Below are 19,632 nucleotides of genomic sequence, written 5' to 3'. Positions count from 1 at the left end.
TAGAGTGTCCAAGTCTACCCCCAGACTCTCTGCGCTTCTTTTATTGGGGAAAAAGAGAGACAAACTAGAATTACCATATCTCCCTGTGGTGTTAAAAGAATAAATCCACAAAACATTGTGTGGCACTCAAATGCTGCAGCATTAAGGTCCTTCCTTAATTACCTATTCCCAACTGGTGCCTGTATTGCCGTGCTTAAAGCCTCCGTGCTCACATGTGTTTGCAGATGTCCTCTGGAGCAGGGTGGTCTCTTGCTGTAACAGTGAAGATAAATACTTTGCTCTTACGGATTAGATTATTCCTCACCAACTTGTTCTCTGTTTCGCTAGAGGTCAGCTGTACTCATCATCTGTTAGGATTTTCTCCCTTTTTTTCTTTTTTTGCAAATAAACCAGACCCTTTGTTCTGTGGTGTCAGCAGATAGGAGCATTTCTCCAGGCAGCCGTGAAGACAAAACTGTGGGGGCAAGGGTGTTGCCTCTCTCTGCAGCTTTCTGCTCTCCTTCTCCCATCGCCAGCTCCCTGCACACGATGCTCGCTCCGAGAGGTGCTTGTGTCCTCTCCATACCATCCATTCCCCAGTTCACCTCCCCTTGAAAAGAGAGTCCAGATATTATAATCCTCTGGTAAGCCCTAAAACTGGCAGGATTTTTGTGTTTGTTTCCCTCCTCCTGTTTTATTTTTGTAAGCCTATAGATTGACTTTTTTTCTCTTCAAGGTTTCTAGGCTGGGAGACTGCTCTTCATCCGCTTTTAATTAAAGCAATATAGGGAATTAGGCCTTTCACAGGGGTGGTTCTGGTGATGGCTATGAATGTTTTTGTTAGTTTTCCTCCCTTCTGAGCAAATGCTTGGAAGTGTGAGTTGGAACTCTAAGCTTTTTAATTACCAGGGAGTAAAATTACTACATTATGGTGGAGTGATTTCTTTGCAAAGGAAAAACTGTTTCTTGGCTGCTGCTGTGTGCAATAGCGTAACTAAGAGAGGATGGTTCACTGCTGCATCCTCAGAGGACAGGAAGGTGGCGGGTGCAAGGAGAGAATATGAATTTGGGCATCCGATGGCTGAGGCAGTTGGTGGGGCGGCACAGAGTGACCTGCAGCTTTTGCAGTACAGCGTGAAGGAAGGGAGGTGGTGGGAGCCCGGTCCCTCCTCCTGGCAGTGCCCGGCTGTTTCCCACAAGAGTCTGGTTTAGATTAAGCTGCCCAAGGCACAGTTTCTCTTGATGTTGGTACCACACTGAAGGAGTGTGGTGTAGGGCTGAGAGCGTCAGGGAGAGCAAAGTACTGCTCTTCCCAGGCGATTTACAGTCTCTCACTCCCATTTTGTCCTCCTTCAGAGCAATGCTCTCAGGCTCATAAAACACAGCCTAATGCAAACAGAGGTAGGGTGGAGGAACCTCCCATTGGCATATGGGGATCACAGACTGGGCTTTTTCTCGTTCTTGGGGAAGGCAGTGAAAGCCTCCGTCCCAAGAAGGTAATTATTCTGGGTGAGCAAGTGAAGAATCTCAAGAGCAGCCTCAGGCTGACCTAGGGAAGCAGCTGGCTTTTCCGCCTGGAGCACTTGAATTATTTCAGGGTAGTTTTACAGTGTGAAAGGCTCCAGCAGGAAATTTTCAGAAGAGCCCAAGTGTCATCTGACCCTGGCTCCTGTTTTCTGAAGTGTCAATGTGTTCCTGGTGTGTGTTTGTGTGTGTGTGTTTGGAAATTTGTCTTCTGTTTCAAATTGGTTAGCTATTTTAATACAATGGAAGGAAAGCTATTACCCTGAGAGTCAAGAGCATCAGTATGCTTGCAGGAAAACCTGTATTTACCCGTGAGTCCTTGGGGAGAAGGGATAATCCTCTTCAGTCTCATTAACTGCTGTCTCTTGCTTCTGTCCTTCTTGCACGTTGCTGGTTTCCAACACAAGGACGCAGCTTCTCTTGGCTTTCTCAGCCCCATGAGCCACACGTAGCTCCTTGGGGTGCTTCAGAGTAGCCAGCAAGGGTGTTTGTGTCCCTTTCTGAAGTCCTTTGGGTCCATCTCAATGCCAGCACGTGATGAAGGGACTGTCTCCCCCTGATGCTCCTCTCTTTTCTTCTCTCATCTATAGCCTGAAACGGTTTGCTGTTCCCCAGAGACACACTGATGCTGCATATGTTTCTGATCTCGTGGCATAGCCGGGCCGGGTTCTCACTCGCAGCAATCAGACATCGGCTCCGATGTCTCTGGGTTTGGTTCTGATCTGTGCTAGTCCCAGTGCCAGACTCCACTCTCATTGATGGCTTTTACATTCGGAAATGTGCGCTTCCCTTTCTGCAGCGTTTCCCTATTGCAATGCCTAGAAAGGGCCAAGAAAGAATTTTTCTTTTCACCATTTGCAGTGTCTGGGGTTTCTCGGGGGCTCTGGGTTTATTCTGTGGTTTGTTTACTAATGCAGGTTTCCTGGGGGTTATAAGGTGATCTAAAGCAACCTGACTTGTTGAGCTGACTCAGAAGTGACCCTCCTGAATCACCCCAGGCAGCTGAGCTGTCTCAAGACTTGACTGCAGGGGATTGATCTGTTTGTCATTAAAAACAAAATGTTCTGTATGCCTTCAAAAATATCAGAAATAAGTTAGAGTCTTTGTTTTGTGAATATTTTCCAAAAGGTCATTTCAGTGTCCTCTTTTTCAAGTAATAGTTATTTCATTAAACTCCAAGGCAATATCTGAAAATGCACCTGTCTTGCCCTCTTGGCACATGAACAAAAAATAAATAAAATGTGAGTTAAAATAAACAATGTGGAAACTAGTGCCATCCAAAGAAAAAATTGAAAAAAACCCCACCTGCTGAACCACAAAAGAAACACCTGTGAAACAGACTCATCTTTTTCTGGGTAAATAACATGGAAAAGAAGGTACCTGAAAAAAGTTTTGTGTATTGACTCAGAGTAATTTAAGGATCTGCTTGGGATTCAGAGGGCTCTTCTTTCAGAGAAGGGAAAATAAGAAGGCTGGAAAGTGCCTACTTATGAAATGCTCAAGATGTGTGTGTAAGCTCAGGCTTGACATAGCATCAGTGAGTGAATAGAAAAAGTCTTTTTAATTTCCCCACACTCTGGATAAGGTCTTTAACGAGTGATCAGGCTCATTGCGCATAGTCCTTTGTCCCCTGTTGGTCTTCTCCTCACTGTGTCCCTCCCTCACCGTCTCAGGTTCACCTTGGAGAGCAAAGTCATTGGAACTGGTCATTACTTGATTACTTGAGTGTGTGCTAAGGTAGATTTACTGAAACCATAGACCAAGTGAAAGGGGGAAAAACAGTGGTGAATCAGACCTAAACTTTTCTTTGTGTCCTAAATATACTGAATGTGCATCCTCCTTACTTGTTGTAATGCTTTGCAGAGGCGATTTTGGATTTGGACTGCCTGAGGAGGTGAGGAGTCTCCATCTTTGGAGGTCTATAACTACAGGTTAAACAGACTTCAGTAGTGCCGTAGGTAGAGTTGCTTCTGCCATTAATCAGGGTAGTGGATTTGCAGGTCTCTTGAGCTCCCTTCTGGTGCTGTATTTCTGTGATTTGGTTATTCAGAGACATATTGTGAAAAGATTGTGATGAAGATTAATTCAGGACGTGCAGCAATTGGGCATGAAGGGTCAGTAGTTTGTGGCTGTAAGATTTTGGCCTCAGAAAGAAGAATTTTAGTCTACCCAGCAGTAGACACTTCTCAAGATCTGATGTTTTCCTAAACTGCTCCAGGTTTTTAATCCAAACCTCATGATTTCTGGACAACACCCCCCTGATTTGAAAGTGGCACCGGCATAATTTTTGTCACCACAACACCAGTCCCTCAGTTCAATGTGCTCTTTGAAGTGTATGTGTATGAATATTACATTCAGAAGGTCTTGTGTCACAGAGCAATCATTGTAGCAGTTACAAGAAATACTTTTTATTTCCTCCTCCTCTGGTCTGTTGGTAAGGAAAAGGGCCAATCTTTCAAATCCATTTGCAACAACATAATTTTATGTAGCAGAGCAGGTAATACTCGCTGTGTGTCTTATAAATGAGTGCAGTGGAAGGTTCTGCTGCATGGTGTGGGTTGTTGGGTGCCTGAGGAATTTCTCTGCTGGGCTCCACTGGTCCCGCTTCCCGTCTCTCCCCAGCCCCATCCCTTCATACACAGGACCTTACCAAGTGGTTGAATCTTACCCAACGTTGGTGTGGCAATTGCAGCATCACCAAGCTGCTGAACAGGCGGCCTTTAATGCTGCGTATTCCTTGCAGTCAGGTAGTTTTGAGGTATGACCTGGATTTTGTTTTGCACAGGTGCCCAGTGTTAATTCAGGTGCCCGGCACCTCTCTGCTATGTATTAGCTTGTTCAAAAACCACAGTGGAACTGAGCGTTTTGATTGTGAACAAATTAATCTTGGGGACTGTCTTGTGTTTGTACAGTGTCTGGGATGGTGGGTTTCTGCTCTGGGAATAAATATTTTGGAAAATATCTTCAGGTTCCTTGCAGAAGGACTGCTTCTTTCCAGCCGTCTCCCCCTGCCCTCACACCACGGGTTGGGAAGTGACATTTCCACTGTGCTGATCTTGAGAAGGGACCCACTCTTACCCTGCCCAGGAAAAAAGTGAGGGCTCATTTTGCTCAAATCAGCATGGAAATAGCTTACGTGGGGTGAGGCTGAATTCCGTTCAAACATAAATAGAGTAGCATGCCCCAGAATATCTTTTCGGTCTAAATCTTGCTCAGCAGTTGAAAGTCCCAAGTACCAATAAAGTCACTGACTAATGAGCATTACTCAGTTCCTTTGGGTGCTTGGCTAGGGGCACTCATAGTTTCCAGTCATACGATTACTCCTTTTTACTTCAAGCCGTCCTGTTTTCCTTTAGTCTTTCAGCCTTAAAGAAACATTGAATAACTGTGTTCTGCTTCTTAATGGCAAAGTCAAGGGATCACAGAGACATGGATCTTTTTGGTTTCCTTTCCTGCTACCTGGAAACACCTTCTTTATCTCTGGTGACAGCTGAAGTGTTAGTTTTCTGGTTTATTTTCCCTCACCCTTTCTGAGTCTCTCTTTCTTGCTTCTTTTCCACTGGAACTAAAAACAAAATTGGGATTTTCCAAGCAGAAGTGTGTCTCTCAGATACACAGTGGAGATGAATCGGCACCAGGACATGTGCTCTGCACCTTGGGTATTTGATGAGGAGAGAGGAAGGGATTAAAATGCGAACCTGAACTGAAATTGGGCAAATTATCTCAGCAAAAACCTTAGGGAAGGCCAGCCCTAATTTCTGGACAGTTCATTCTTTAATGCCTGTGGAGATATAAGGAAGAGCTAGGCTCCAGGTGAGTCTGAGCCTGGCACATGGGGAACCTTCAATTCCTTGTGGTCTCTTGCAGGAATAAATATCTGCATTGAACACCTGAATGAGACCTGTGAGTCCTTGAGCTGTCATTGATACCTTGTCCTGTGTCATTCAGAACTGCAGCATGGCCCCAGTGTTTACTGGCCTTCAGCATCCAGTCACATCTCCAGGGTCCAGTGGTGCCTCTTTGAATGGGCAGTGGCTCTGCGGAGAGCTCTTGCACTCCTGTACCAAGTGGAGCTGCTGGTGTTGTGATTTCAAGTGTGCAACCCCTTGCCTTAGCTAAATTCACTCCTGTTGTACCGCCAAGACACAGGTACATATCAGATTGAGGACCATGAACGTTTTAGGTATTTGTGCGACCCAGGAACTTGTTTCACACCTTCAAATCAGAATGTGGGTCTGTGAAATGGCGTCTTGAGCTGCATCACCGAGTCTGGTCCTGAGCAAAGCCAGATCCACCACTTCATTCTGGCTTGGCTCCAGGTGATCTGCGTGTGTCCACTGGTGGGGAGAAATGTGTTTCCTGCTCCTAAATCTGGCCTGAGTGTTTCTTTTTCACAGAAGTAACACTAAGGTACGCTTGGACTATACAGAAGCTGCAATTGAATCTTACTCGGAGGTGGTTTCTGCAATAATTCTCTAAAATAACTGACATATGCCACAATCCAATTTTGTGTCTGTGCCATGCTCATATATTTCACTTATTTCATTGTGGGCATTGCATAAAAGTATCACCCATCAGTGAAATATCTCCACCTTTGGAGTCTAATACAGTGAATTTTGGACAGCAACACTACACTTCTGATAATGAGTAGGGATAAAGAAGAATCCCACGTCCAATTGACCATGGCAAATCCAATTCAATCTGCAGGGGGATATTTTTCCTCCCATTAGGCAGAATGTGATTAATTTCCCATGTGGAAAATTGTTCAAGACAGACGTGCTCGTAAATTATGGCATAAGAGATCCTATTACTACAAGCTCCATCAAAACCTACCATGCCTCCCAAAATAGCAATAAGAAGATAATTATATTAACAGCCTTTCTTGTTATTTGATGTATGACTGACATAGGCTGTAAGCTTATTTTCTGCCAGGTTGGAGCCTTTATTTAAGGGTGGTTGCTCTGGCATTTGTGGACATTAACAATAATCCTTGGTTTATGATATTTGAAATTAAAAAAGTTACAGGAAAGTTTTTAAAATAGGGGATTGAAAGCCAATAGTTGCAAATGAGCCCGCAGTTTAAAACGATGCATCCTCTGGGGACGAAGACTTAAAAACTTCGTATCCAAAAAGAGACATGGTTTTACCAGCAAGGATTCTTGAAGGATCTGTCTAAGATCTGTGCTGTTCAACCTAGGATCTGCAATAGAGGGTGTTAGTGAAATAACTAACTTAGCTGATCATGAAATTACTTAGGATATTCAAATTTGGAGCTGACTGCAAAAAGTTGGAGGAGGAGCTAGTGATATTGATGGTAAAAAGGCAGTTCAGTGTTGGTGAGTACAAAGCAGTGCTATGGGGGGGAGAAGAGGATCATTGCAATGATTGCAATTGAGGAAGGAGATTTCGGCAGTTCTGAGGATGTTTCCACAAAAACTACAGCTCAACAGTCAGCAGCAGTCAGAAAGCCAAAGGTGGTGTTAGAAAGAATTAAGCAAAGAATGGGAAACAAAACCCAGAGCTTCAGCTGCGGAAATCCACGATTTCCCCACATCGTGAATACCATGGGCAGGTCTGGTCATTGCCTCTCAAAAAGGGTATGTAATAAACTAAGGTGCTGAGAAAGATGACAGAGGTGATTACGGAGGTGAATTGCCTTCTGTGTGAGGGGAATAAATAGACTAAAAGTCTTCAGTCTGGAACTGAGGTGATGGGTGGGATAGAGTAGAAGTTTGTGAAATCAAAAAGACTTTTGAGAGAGTGAGGAAGACGTGATTATTTTTATTTCTCAGAATGCAAAGAACAAGTACAGCCTGTGAAATTCGGAAAGCAAATCTAAAGTGAACAAAAGGAAGTATGTAGTCACATGCTGTGTGATTAAATTATGGAATTATTTTCTAGAGGACTCTATAGGGACCACAATATCTGTGGGTTCGAAAATGTACTAGAGTTGTCAAAAGTTATTTTCTAATTCAGAAAAAAGTCTAACCACTGATGTGCAGGAATGGGGAGTGGATATCAGGAGAAGGATCCCATTACACATGTCCTGTTCTTGAATTTCTTGCTTATGTTTTACTGGCCAGTCTTGTAGACAGGGAGCTGGACTACAGAGATCTTTGACCCAACCAAATGCAACACTCTTACATCACTGCAACAAAGCAGACTAAGTCTTCTGTCCCTTTTTAGTGTGTTGTAACTACCAGGGAAGCTTGAATTCTGGGATTGTAGTAGCTAAACATGTAGGTGGTGATCCTCCATCTAGAAGTGGAGGAGATGGCGTCTGTCCATTCTTGACTTTCTACTTGGAGACCACAAATCTGCAGGCTGGACCACCTCAGAGGGGTTATCCGAGGTACCCAATAGTGGGACTTTATACCTCTGGCCAGCCCTGTGTAGCACTGCACACCAGGACACAAAGGCAAACAGCATTTGGGGAGCTGCCATTCCTGTGTGGTGGCATAGGGAGAGAAAGACCAGTTTGTTTGGTGGTATGGATTTTGCTAGCAGTCAGTCCAGTTTGGCTGCTTAGTGTCTCCGTGGCTTCAGATGCAATTAATCAGGGCCCGAAAGGGTAATTATCAGCTCACATTCCTAATTCAGATTTCTGTGCCTAGTCATGTTACTGTTTTTTCTTTAATTTAGCAATAAAGTTTGGGTTATTTTCATGTTTTTATGCTGCTGGACCAGTGACCTTATTAAAAATAAAAAATAACAAAACATTAGTTTCCAGTCTACCTTTTTTTCTTCTCCCTGGGAAATGAAAAGGCCGTATTAACCGTGAAAGGGAAACGAAGCTTGCGTAGTCCTAGGGTCCTGCTGTCACCTTGGCTAAAGGCACTTTTCCTTTCAAGGGGTGAGTAATTGCTTAGAACATTAATCCCTGAAAGAGGCTTTTATTCTGCAGTGGGCGAAGCCGTGTACATCTGACAGTGCTGTTTCCTCCTTTGATTGGACATAGGCACTTTGCTGAAACCAGGAGAAGGTGGCCCTGGAAAGCTGGGGATGCTTGGCACCCTCCACCCTGCGCACTTAACACTGTGTTTACTTGCACGTGGAGGAACTGAGAGGAGTTTTTCAGGGAGATTGTCCTCAACTGTCTTCTGGCATCAGCAGGCTCTGCTGGTGCCAAGTCGCACGTGAGTGTAGTTTGGATTAGGTGGCCTGAGCTGGAAATGCCTGAAGTGCTCACACATGGAGGAGTCGGGTGTGAAGGAGGCTGGTGATCTGATAAGCCATTATAAAATCGTTTCCTTGTTCCTGTGCATCGTCTGAGCCATGGTAACTGGTGGTGTGAGTGCTTTTATTTGTGCAGCTGAGATGGAGCAATCTGAGTGAGCTTTGCTGTCCCTGGGAGGCTGAGTGACTGGGCACTGGCTCGTGTTGGTGCAGACTACATGCACCCATATGGATCACCATGTCCACTGCCTACCAAAGGAGTGGGTTAGCTGTGCAACCATCAGCTGGGAAGGGAAAATAAGGGTGGCTTCACGATCAAGAATTAAAGAGGAGGTGCTGCTGGGTGGCCTGGCCCCAGACCTGACCCAAAGGCTGTTTTGTCAGGCGTTGTGGCCAGATCGCACGTCCCAGCTGGCTTATTGCACTGCAGGCTCAGAGGAGGCAGGGGAAGGGGTGTAGGTCCAGCTTCGGAGTCAGTGCAGGGAGGTGCAAATATGACTGCACCAGTCAGACCCCCAGCATGTGCTGGAAATAAAAGGGCCCATCTCTCTTCTCCTGTAACACACAGAAATCAGCCATCCCTGCCTGATGCACACGCTCACAAGCCTTTGAAGTCAACATTAGCTTTATCAGGGATCAGAGCAGGCAGAGAGGAAATCCCTACCAGAGGTTTTCTTAATGACACAAAAAGGTAAGACATACTAAAAAGATGTGTCTGGAACCAGGGAATGATGCCTGTGGTTTGAGATGGTGTCTTGATCTGCAGATGAGCTTTCTGACTCGGAGGCTGGCTAGCTTTGGTCTGGTTGTCATTCAACAGCTTCTGTGCCTGTCGTCGTTGTCTACTGAAAATTCAGCTTAAAACCAGGCACAGGTTTTGCTTAGAGGACTCCAGACAGCACTTCCCTTTGGAAAGAGAGAACAGCGCTCTGTTTTGCAAAGCACAGGGGATTTGGTTTCTGAATGCTGCTCTCTGAAACCCTAGCTGGTGAGTTCCAGCCTCTGACAAGCACAGACACCTAGTTATGTTTGCCGCCACGTTGTTTGTTTGTTTAATTTCTGTATTAATTGGTGCCTTCCAAATACCACAACTGCTCTGAGAAGCACTGTCCCTGCCAATCTGACTGCTGAATTTCACCTCCTGTAATGTGGGACATGTGTACCTGGCAGCTGACTTAATCAAGGTCTTCCACAGGAGAGAGTTTTGCCTCATTTGTGGCAGAAATCGAGGATTTGGTTTTGATTAGAATAAATGTTTGAACAGAAAGATTTTCTGGCCCCAGATGCCAAGGTAGACGTGTTTTCATTCTGCATGCGATCAGCAAAAGGATCTAGGGACTGGCTTTATTGCTGTCATTAGTGTGTGCTCATTTTGTGACCTTGTGAAGCCACCTTTGCATCCCTACTCCTCAATTTCTACCGGCAATGTTCCTGTAAGAGTATATGCCTTAGCACCGCGTTATTGCATGACCTACCTCCTAGTAATAATAACTTTGATCTGCGTGGTGAGAGTGCAAATATTATTTTATTCACAGCTCCGGTTTTCAACCAGCTTAAGGGTGGAGTCTCCCAAGCAGTGTTATTGCCAGTCACGCCAAAGGATGTGGCTAGGACCTTACTGAGCTTTTCCAGTATAGTTTGGCAAGGGTGTGGTGCACATCCATCTCCATCCAGTGCTCCACCTTGCACCCTTGCTGCAAGGTCTTCGACCTCAGTGGATGCAGCTCAAAGGTTCCCTGTCGGCAAGGCAGTGCTGGCCCAGCGTGTGTGAGGTAATGTCTCGGGCTTAGTGTCACACCAGCGCGTGCATTAATGACGAGTCTCATAAGAGCTTATAAGACAGTGCAAATGGTTTAGTAGGCTCAATTTGTTAAGGCTGCTGTTTTAAAAGATTGAGGTGGAACGATATGGTCATTCCTGAGGGTCCATATCACCGAGTGTCAGTAGAAAGACTCCTGTTGACTTCAGCAGACCCCAGTGAGCAAGGAGGTACTTGATGTGTTTTGGGAAAGAGTAGAGGAAGAGTTTAGTTAACGTAGCTGCAAAGGCATGGTCTTGCCCTTCAGTAAGAACATTTTTCATGGTTAAGGTGTCACAAAGACATTTGAGAGGCTCTTGCCTTTTCCTGCTCTGGAGTCAGGAGCTGGAGTAGTTTGGATGATACAAGCACGTTCAGCAGCAAATACATAATACAAACAGGGGCTGCTGGTTCCCAAACTTGTTGGACCAATGTACAGTGATCCACATCATTCCCACGCTGGCCAGGGAGTGAAAGTTACTCTTGAACATAGCGCTGCAGACTGCCTGTGGACCAGTAATGATTTGGAGATCACAGGTTAGGAGCCACTAACTACCTAGGTGAAAGCAGGGCGCTGGTGTCAGCTGATATAAGAGGAAAACCAAGTGTTTCAGCAATGACATGTAGGGTTTGATGTTCCTCTGATCAATTAGGTATAGAGTCTAGAGAGTTTGATCGTTATTTAAGCCCTGATGCTTCTGCATGTTGGATGACTTGGTCCTGAAAATTTGGAAACGGATCTTTTTGGAGGATGTTCAAAAAAGCACATGGTGCAGTGGATGTGTAAGTGTGCAGATTCTTATCTTAGGGGAGAAGTATGCATAGGCAAGAGTGATGCTTTGGATCTGCATAGACTTTCCTGTTTTTCTGTGCCTTTTGCTCCCAGCATAGTAAAGACTGTATGCAAAGAGGAGGACACTCCTGCATCCTCTGTGTGAGGAAGCCGTGCTGTTTCCTAAGGCAGTGTTTCTTGGATGTTTTGAAAACGTGACCTTCTTTTGGCTCCTCATCTCTGTGGGACTCGGAATTATCATCAGGTCAATTCCTCTGGGTGAGGGTGTGCCAGTTGCTGGTGTTGCTGTCTGCAGGTATAAATACCATTCTCTCTCTCCCCTCGGACAAACTGACTGCTTTCTGCAATTAAAAGCAGTTGGCTGTTTGCTGGCTAATGTAGAACTTGCAACCAGTAATTAGAAATGAGTTCACTTTCCACCTTGGGGAAGCTGAGCTGTGTAGTTCAAGGAGGCACCGGTTTCCCTGCAGAAGCTGAAGACTTTACTCACTGAATCAACACTCCCAACATTTTGCAACCACTCACAGACTGGGAAGTTCAGTTTTTAAGGGATGTGGGGACTTGTGCTCACACTGAGATCCTCTTGTGTGGGGTAGGTGCTTTACTGTGCTGTACTCCGGTGGTAAAGTTCGTTTAAGCAAGGTGGTGGATCTCTTCGGGTTTGCTGGTGCATACAGACCAGTGGACAGAGAGCCACCCACAGTAAGAAAATTGAAAAGGTAATTTTGTAGCCCTTTCCAGAGCAAACACTGCATAATTTGCCTGCACTGTGGTTCCTGCCTTGCTTTGGAGGGGTGGGAGATTTGCAGCTGGGGCAGTTGAAGAGGAGATTACAGGAGCAATAGGTTGTTTGGGTGGTAGCAGCACTACATAGAACCACATGAAGTAGCTCTTGGCTTATGCAGAACACAAACAGTAACAGAGCTGTTAGCCTGAGATTTGCACCCTGTGGCCCCCATCTGTCACTCCTGAATTTCAGCATCAGTGCTCCTAGCTTTTCTCCTTCTTCCAGCTGTGCTTGGTGCTTGAATTCCCAAAGTCTGTACTAACAAAGCTGTTCTAGAGGTGATGCTGTTGTCCCTGGAGGATCGTAGCCACCCTTACAGACAGTGGAAGGCAGCCAAGTTCAGAGGTAGGAGCTCTTTTCTGGTGGGGAATCCAGCTTCACCTCTTGTCTGTCTTTGGTTTCCCCTTGTAATCATTCACATTAGGGCATATTCTGCTTATCACTTCTAATGGAGGAAGAAAGATTTCTCTTCCTGGTGATATTCTTTTATAGTTAAGCCATGTTATTTCCCGTGCTTTATGGCTTCTTGGTGATTTTCTTTAACATTGCAGCTTATGCGCATTAAAAACAGGATCCAAGTGCAGAAGGACACCCTCCCCACCAGCCCCCACATATTGTTATTGCTTGTGTTGTCTTTCCTGACTGCCCCATCTGTCTTCATCACCTCTTGTCACCTTCCATAGTAATCCCTGCTGATTAGCGAAGGCCTTTATCAACTGAGGCACTTTGGCAGCCAAGATCAGCCAACAGTTCTGAATCTGTCATGAGTTTCTACTTATTAAAAAAAGTCCTTCCCCCTCCCACCGGTGGAAACAGTATGAATCATTTCCCTCCCCTTTCTTTGTCAGGAGCAAATGCCATCAATGTTAGGACCCTGGCACTGGCTTTCTGACTCCAGGAAATTGTGGATGAAACAATCCATGGAAACTGGGATCCCCATGTAAAAGCAAGACATTATTTTATAAGGAACACACCTCATTTTTGCCTGCGGTCAGATTGCTATCTGGTTGACAATCACACGTACTTCCATGAGAAACATAAAATTGTTCTATCCCATAGTGCTATGCTGTTGAGTTATCTATTTTGCATTGCAAGGTGGCAGTGTGTCTTTAAATGCTCCATTTGGGAATTACATTGTGTGACAGGTGCCTGAGAGTTTCATGCAATATCCTGGGTCGGATGTCACAGCTTAAATGGGTAGAGGGGAATTTGTGTCATATCTGATTGCACATCTGTGCTTCTTCAGTGTATAAAAAGAATAATAACAGCTATGTGTAAGGAGTAGAAGCCTTCATAAAAATACATGAGCAACAAAATGGGTTTAGTTTCACAGGAGGAAGCTGCTTAGCCCAAAAGGAGAAGCTGTAATTGCGTGAGGGCCAAATTCTTTTCTCTCATCTGCTGTGACTGCTGGGACTGTATGGCATATGTCCCCCTCCCTTGAAGAGGAAAGACTGGACTCTCCTGCTGGGCATCCCCTTAGAGACTTGTAGTGCTTCTCAGCCTGGTGGTGCCTGGTGCTGTGCTGCCTCCAGACCATGCTCCACAGTGTCACCAAGCCCACGAGGAGCAAGGTTTCTTCTCTGCATGAACCACATCCTTCACCATTACAAAGTATTAGGCTATGGACCTTTCTGGTGTGTTCAGCACAGACTTGTAGTCTAATGGGGGGGCCAAGGAGTCTAATGTTGGGTTGTTTTTAAGCCTTTATTAATCCAAGTGTGAGGTTATGCAGAAATGAAATGATATTCAGAGGATGCCTTTAAGGCTTGCGGAATCAGCAGCTGCCATAGACGGTCTCCTGCATAGCTTTATTCGTCCCACTTTGAGCACCCGCTGTGTATACAGGAGGGAACTGGGGTCTTGTGGGAGAAGGGGTGTGTGGTCGCAGAATTAAAGGCTACATCTATATATATAGACAGAGAGATGAAGGGATGACTTAAGATATCCCCTACAATGCTAAACCTGATACTTTGCCTCTTATCCACATTAATTTCCTAGGAATAATATTTTCTTTAAAGAAAAAAAGGTAAAAATAAATATTGTTATCCTGCATTAGCAGCAGGGCTGGAGCCCTGTGTCTTCCCCACATCTCTCTCCCAGTGCTACAGTCCTCAGAGTCCTTCCTAACATGTGCCAGACCTCCCTTGGCCCAGTTTGAGCCTGGCACATTGGTGAATGAAATACTTGCATGAGGCAGTGCTGTCCTGGGTAGCCTATAGCTTCCCATCTGATACCAAGACAGACTTCCCCTTCACTTCCTAGCTGGGCTGCAGCATGATTAAAAAGCCTCTTGTCCTTCTGTAAAACAGGGCTGTGGTGCCTGAGTAGGCTTAAAAGAGCTGCAGTAAAATTCAGGAGAGAGGAAGCAGCACTGTATGTAGTCACATAGAAGTAGATCCCTTCCTTAGAGATGTGGAGCTTCCTTAGAGCTTCCTTAGAGCTACCCAGAGGAAAAGCCAAGTGGCACATAAACCACTACTCCACCCTTGCAAGGAAATTGGCCGGGCTGTTCTGCATTTACTGGCCACCCCAGGACTTCCCTGCTTCCTGTTAGTGCTGCATGAAGTGCTCCTTTCCACTGCTGTCCTGAGGGCTCCCTGCTGGCTCTTACATGCTCTTGCTGCTTGGCTCTCTGCCTGCTCTTTATTTCTTTATGGTGATAACAGGATGATCCTAACTACCTCGCTAGTCAAAGCTTTCCATTAAAGGGGTCTGTGTCCAGTGCACCCACTTGTAGAGTGTAAAGGAGTGTACAGCATGGGTGTCTCGTGTTACCTTCCTTTTCAGTCCCATGGGACCTCCCCTGGTAGAAATGGGGGAACTGGAGGAAGCACTAGTGACTCATACTGGATTTGCAGTGGTTCCTGCTGGTCGATCAGGTCGATCTGCCCGAGGACCCCAGGATTTGTGAGGAGGTCCCTCCTCGCTGCCCACCCTTGCTGCTGGATGTGGTTGCAGAGTGTCCTTGTTTCAATTATTGCTTTTTTCCTTGTTGACTGCTACTCCATGGTGCTCTAAATGACTCAGCCTTCTCCAGATCTCAGTTTTGAATGCCATACTGGACCGGGCAGCTACAGATCTTCCCCACAGCCCTCATTGATCCTTTTCCAGCTTCCAATAGCAGAGGAAAAAATCTTCCTTTTTCTGAAGGGATAAAAATGGAAGCACCTTCTGGGCTTTGCTTCATCCTAATGCCACAGTCATCCTGATATTTTCCATCTCCTTTTAAGGACTGAATTAAGACTCATCATATCCTGGGGTCTTTTTTGTACTCTGTGTTTAATATAACGTTCTTTATTATATTTATCTTGTTTCTTATGTTTGAGTCTTTCATTTATTATGTTACTTTGAAGACTGGGCCTCCTTGTCTTTTTAGGAAAGCTGAATTGCATTTACAGGAGATCTTTAATGTGTTTAAGTCTTTAGTTCCTTTATGTTTTTATATGGTCACCGGTTCGACTTTCGATTTGTGGCTTGAACTGAAAACAGGAAAGCCAGAAAGTGAGAATGTTTCCAAAATGTTGCTTTCTCTATGCAGTGTATTTCTAAAAGTTGCAAAGAAATACCAAAATCTCGCACACCAGCATTTCTGGAGCACTGAGAAAGGAACTAGTCTTTTCTCTACACCTACCCCCACACTCCTGTCACTCAAAAAAGCAGCTTACTGCAGTTGTGCAGTACAAGTACAGTGTGATCCTGGAGTTGTGCAGGTAGTTCTCCCCATTTACCAGGCAGAGAAGCAGGAAAGCAGCAATGTTTTGATGTGTCCGAAGTGGATCGGTGCAGGGAGATGGGAGTCACGCTTTCCTTCACCAGCAGCTTTTGACTAAATCGCTCAAGCTCAGATGAACATCTCAGACACCTATTGAAGATTTCCCCTGTGCTCTGTGACCACGTGGCATCACATCCTAAAGGGATGGCTGAGCACCAGCTTTGTAATGAGATAACCACAGGGAACCCAGAGAGAAATTTATGGCACTAGGAAATGGCTTTACCTCACAGGACAAACTCTTTTGCTGCCAGAATTGGGGATGGAGATAAACCACTTTCTCCTGTCTGAAACAAAAGGCTTTAACACCTTCCAGATTAGCAACTATGGAAGAAAAGGCAACCAAAAGGGGCAGAGTCTGGGGGGGGTTAGAGCCTCCGCTACTGGTCTGTTAAAGGTTGCCGTTTCATTAACCTCTCAGCTTGTGTAATCATGACAAAATCAAAGCCACACATTCAGATTTTGGATCTGATTTCATTTCCTAGTCCATTTTCTTATCCCATGATCTATGGGTGAGTATCTCATTTGCCTGTTGGCAGAAGAAGTTTGGAGCAGGGGGTGGTACATATGTCAGTGGTTTTTAACGCAGACATTTCATGGACTAAATAATGCTGGCAGATAGTGTTTTCTTCCACCACAAAGAGAACATATAATTTATTCTTGTCTCATTACATTAAAAGAAATACAGCACAAAAGAAAAAGGGAAGAAAACCACCAAAAAAGGATATGAAGATATAATCCCTTCAAGCCAGAAAAATACCATCACATCCTTGTGTGTGGGGAAACTCAGTTTTTAGATTATTTTGATAAACTTTGTTACAATCAGTTTCACACAAAACCCAGCTGTTTATTTAATCTTAACTGGCTTGCAGAAATGTCATCCAGCAAGGACACTGAGGTTATTATTTTTTTTTACTTTCAGAAAAAGAGAGTTTGTTTATTTTTCTTCTTTTATTTGGTTTCCCTCTGTAGATTTATAAGGGCTCTGTCACCAACAGCCTTGTGTTTGCTCGTGAGCTGGCTGTGTGGTTTGCCTGCCTGCAAGGGCAGGAGCCTCTGCAGTGGGATACGGTTGAGTGGGCAAGCATGGGGTGTAGCTGGAGCCCGCATCCCACCCCAGCGATGCTCCCAGTGCTACCAGCATGGACGTGCCAAAGCAGCCCTGAAGTAGAAGAGAGTCATAGCATAGAGTTGGTCCACTCCAGGATAACGCCATCACTAAAAGGGAACCAGAACTTCTTGTGTTATCTGCAGGATGAAATCAGAAAAACTCCCCCTGCCCCGTGAGTCACTGTGGTCCCCTTTTGGTGGCTCACGCAAGCGGGGCAGTGGTGGCAGTCGCTGAGGTTTCATGGAGCTGCTGTGCCTGTGGTAGCTGTTAGCCATGTGCTGCATCTCCCGTGCAGACTTAAGACCAGCAGCACCCAGCTGTGGGAGGTGCCAGGCAGGCTCCCCTAAGAGCTTCTGCCCCGCGTCCCTCCATCGCCTGCCCCGCAGCCTATTTCTGCACAGTTTGCTCCGAGGGCAGGAGCGGATCTGTTACTCACACCTCCTCCGTGTTCCATCCTGTCTGTCTTGTAGCAATGGTGGGCCGCAGTCACACAACGCTGCTGCTGTGCGAACCTCCCCAGTACTGGACTCTTCTGCTGGGTCCGTAACGGGCTTGCAGTGCTCAGCCACCTGCACTGCTGACACCTGTAGTTGGAGCCGGGGACGAAACCCCATCTGCCGGCCTTTCTGCCCGGTGCTGTTGTGCTATCCCACATGGCAGGCGATGCCCCTAACCCTCCCCTTTCATCTGTTCCCTCCTCAGGTAAGATCCTGTTCCGGAGGAGCCATGTCCGAGACGTAGCGGTGAAGAGGCTGAAGCCCATCGACGAGTACTGCAGGGTAAGAGCTGTGTGTGAGGGGCTCAGGGCCACCACCAACGCTGGGCTTTCCCTGCCGGATACTACTAAGAGCTTCATCTGTGTTGACACCATCATAAGGAAGGATGGTTCCTTCCCAAGCACCACCAGGGCAGGTGAAAACAGGCCGTTGTTTGCTCCCAGGGTCCTCGCAGCATTTTCCCCTGCAAACTGTACGCACCGGATTGCTGCCTCATTTCCCTAAGCCTCGTCTGCGCAAAATGTGGATTTTATTTTGACTTCAACCTCGATGAATGCAGGAGTTGAGGCACAACTGAGGTGGCGTTTTCTTCTGTTCCCTGCCCGCCTGTCCCCAGAGCAGCATGAGGGACAGGGCCGGCCGGCGCAGCACTGGGGGCAGATGGGCGGCTTCCAGGAGTGCTTCTCCTGACGAGTGAAAGCCTGGAAATTTATTGCAGGACAGACAAGCATGTCTCAGCTGCGCTGAGAAGAAGGTTAAGTCACCTAATCTTTCCTTTCTAGCTTAGAGTTTATGATTTGAAGATAATTAATCCTCCGACAGTAGATTAAAAGTCGTTTCTAAGCAAGGCGGATACCCAGTTTTTGTAGAGGTATCGAGCGTGTCAGTCAGCGCATAATTTAAACCCCAGACTTCCTCTTATTTCCCGTGAGGTTTTCTTTCCGTTTTTAGAAAGCCAGAGGAGCAGGTGGAGGGGAAGAAAATACATTCCCAAGAACTTCTCCAGTCAGACATTTGCTCATCCAAAATTGGGAGCAGATCGACAAAGTGCCTGAGGCACGCTGGAGTCGGGGGGGCAGCGAAACCCATGCCATCTGCACCCCCCGCCAGGGTGAGGAAGCTGCGATTAAAGTGTTATCTCATGAGATCAGTCTTTCTTGTGCGACAATTAATGCACTGTCTTCCTGCCGGCGGCCCGAACGGCTCTCTTTAAATTATGTAGGGTCTCACTGCGTCCCTGGCCACCCTCCTTCAGACAGGAACTGCCGGCGACGCGAGCACAGAGGGCTGATGTCAGGGTTCACCCGGCAGATGCGCAGTGGAGAAAGGGCCGACTTACGCCGGGGGTGGGGGCAGCTGCTTCTCTGGGACCCCTTTGTCTGCACCCTAGACAGACCTGACCTGACCCGGCCGGGCCCAGCAGTCACGGCGGAGGGATGTGTTGTGGCGTCAGCCGCTGGCATGTTCATTGGGGCCATGGCACTGTGATTGCCGCCCTCCTCCTCCCTTCCTTTTTTCTCTTCTGGAGAAGTCTGGCTCAGTTCGCTCTGGTTCAGATGATACAGGGCAGGTCTCCTGCTTCCCAGCTCGGAGATGTGGCTGGATGCTTCCCCAAAGCCAAGCTGTATCCTTGATCTATTTATTAATAGGGCTGCTTTTATGAGCATAGACCCAGCTGTGTTGGATTAGCCCAGTTTCCCCCAGCCCAGTGTTTCCCATCTCCAGCAGCAGCTACAGTGGTGCCCAGCAAGGAGTACGACAAACCTATAGTGACTTCTCCAGCATATTACCCCAGCTTCCAGTAATCTCTGGCACGTAAGTTTTTTGTGCCTGATGTAGTGTCTTTTTATTTCATTTGCAGTTTACTGTAATTTCTATTTACTTTGCCTCAGTACTTCCCAGTAGAAGATATTTAAATCTGGATGGCATTGGAGAGCGAGGCTCGTAGTCACTGAAAAGCTTGAGCAGGCATTGCATCTCATGGCTTCATGAGTGCTTCAAGAGGGCAACGTCCTCCATAGTGTCTTTCTGCATGGGGTGTCAGGTCTCTAAGGAACGAAGGCCCAGGCTAACTCATCCATCCCCCTGGGAGATATCTTGTTGGAGCGTGTATGACCGTGGCTGTGCCTGAACAGTCTGGGCTGCAGGGAGGCAAGTGCCTTGGCCAGTGCTGGGAAGTAAAGCAATGCCAAGCT

At 46.3% G+C, this 19,632-nt stretch overlaps 1 protein-coding gene across 3 annotated transcripts in view; it reads left to right on the top strand.

Moving 5' to 3' along the window:
- The window catches only part of SH3PXD2A (SH3 and PX domains 2A), a 280,366-nt gene that overhangs the window by 93,525 nt on the left and 167,209 nt on the right, over positions 1–19,632 (top strand). For all 3 annotated transcript variants that reach the window (XM_054205000.1, XM_054205001.1, XM_054205002.1), the window contains exon 4: positions 17,643–17,719. In XM_054205000.1, the coding sequence (XP_054060975.1) occupies positions 17,643–17,719 (77 nt within the window). The remainder of the gene's footprint in view (positions 1–17,642; positions 17,720–19,632) is intronic.

The sequence above is a fragment of the Rissa tridactyla genome, chromosome 6 (genome assembly GCF_028500815.1).
Source record: "Rissa tridactyla isolate bRisTri1 chromosome 6, bRisTri1.patW.cur.20221130, whole genome shotgun sequence".
NCBI classification, from domain to species: Eukaryota; Metazoa; Chordata; class Aves; order Charadriiformes; family Laridae; genus Rissa; species Rissa tridactyla.
This window is presented reverse-complemented; position numbering and strand designations above follow the sequence as displayed.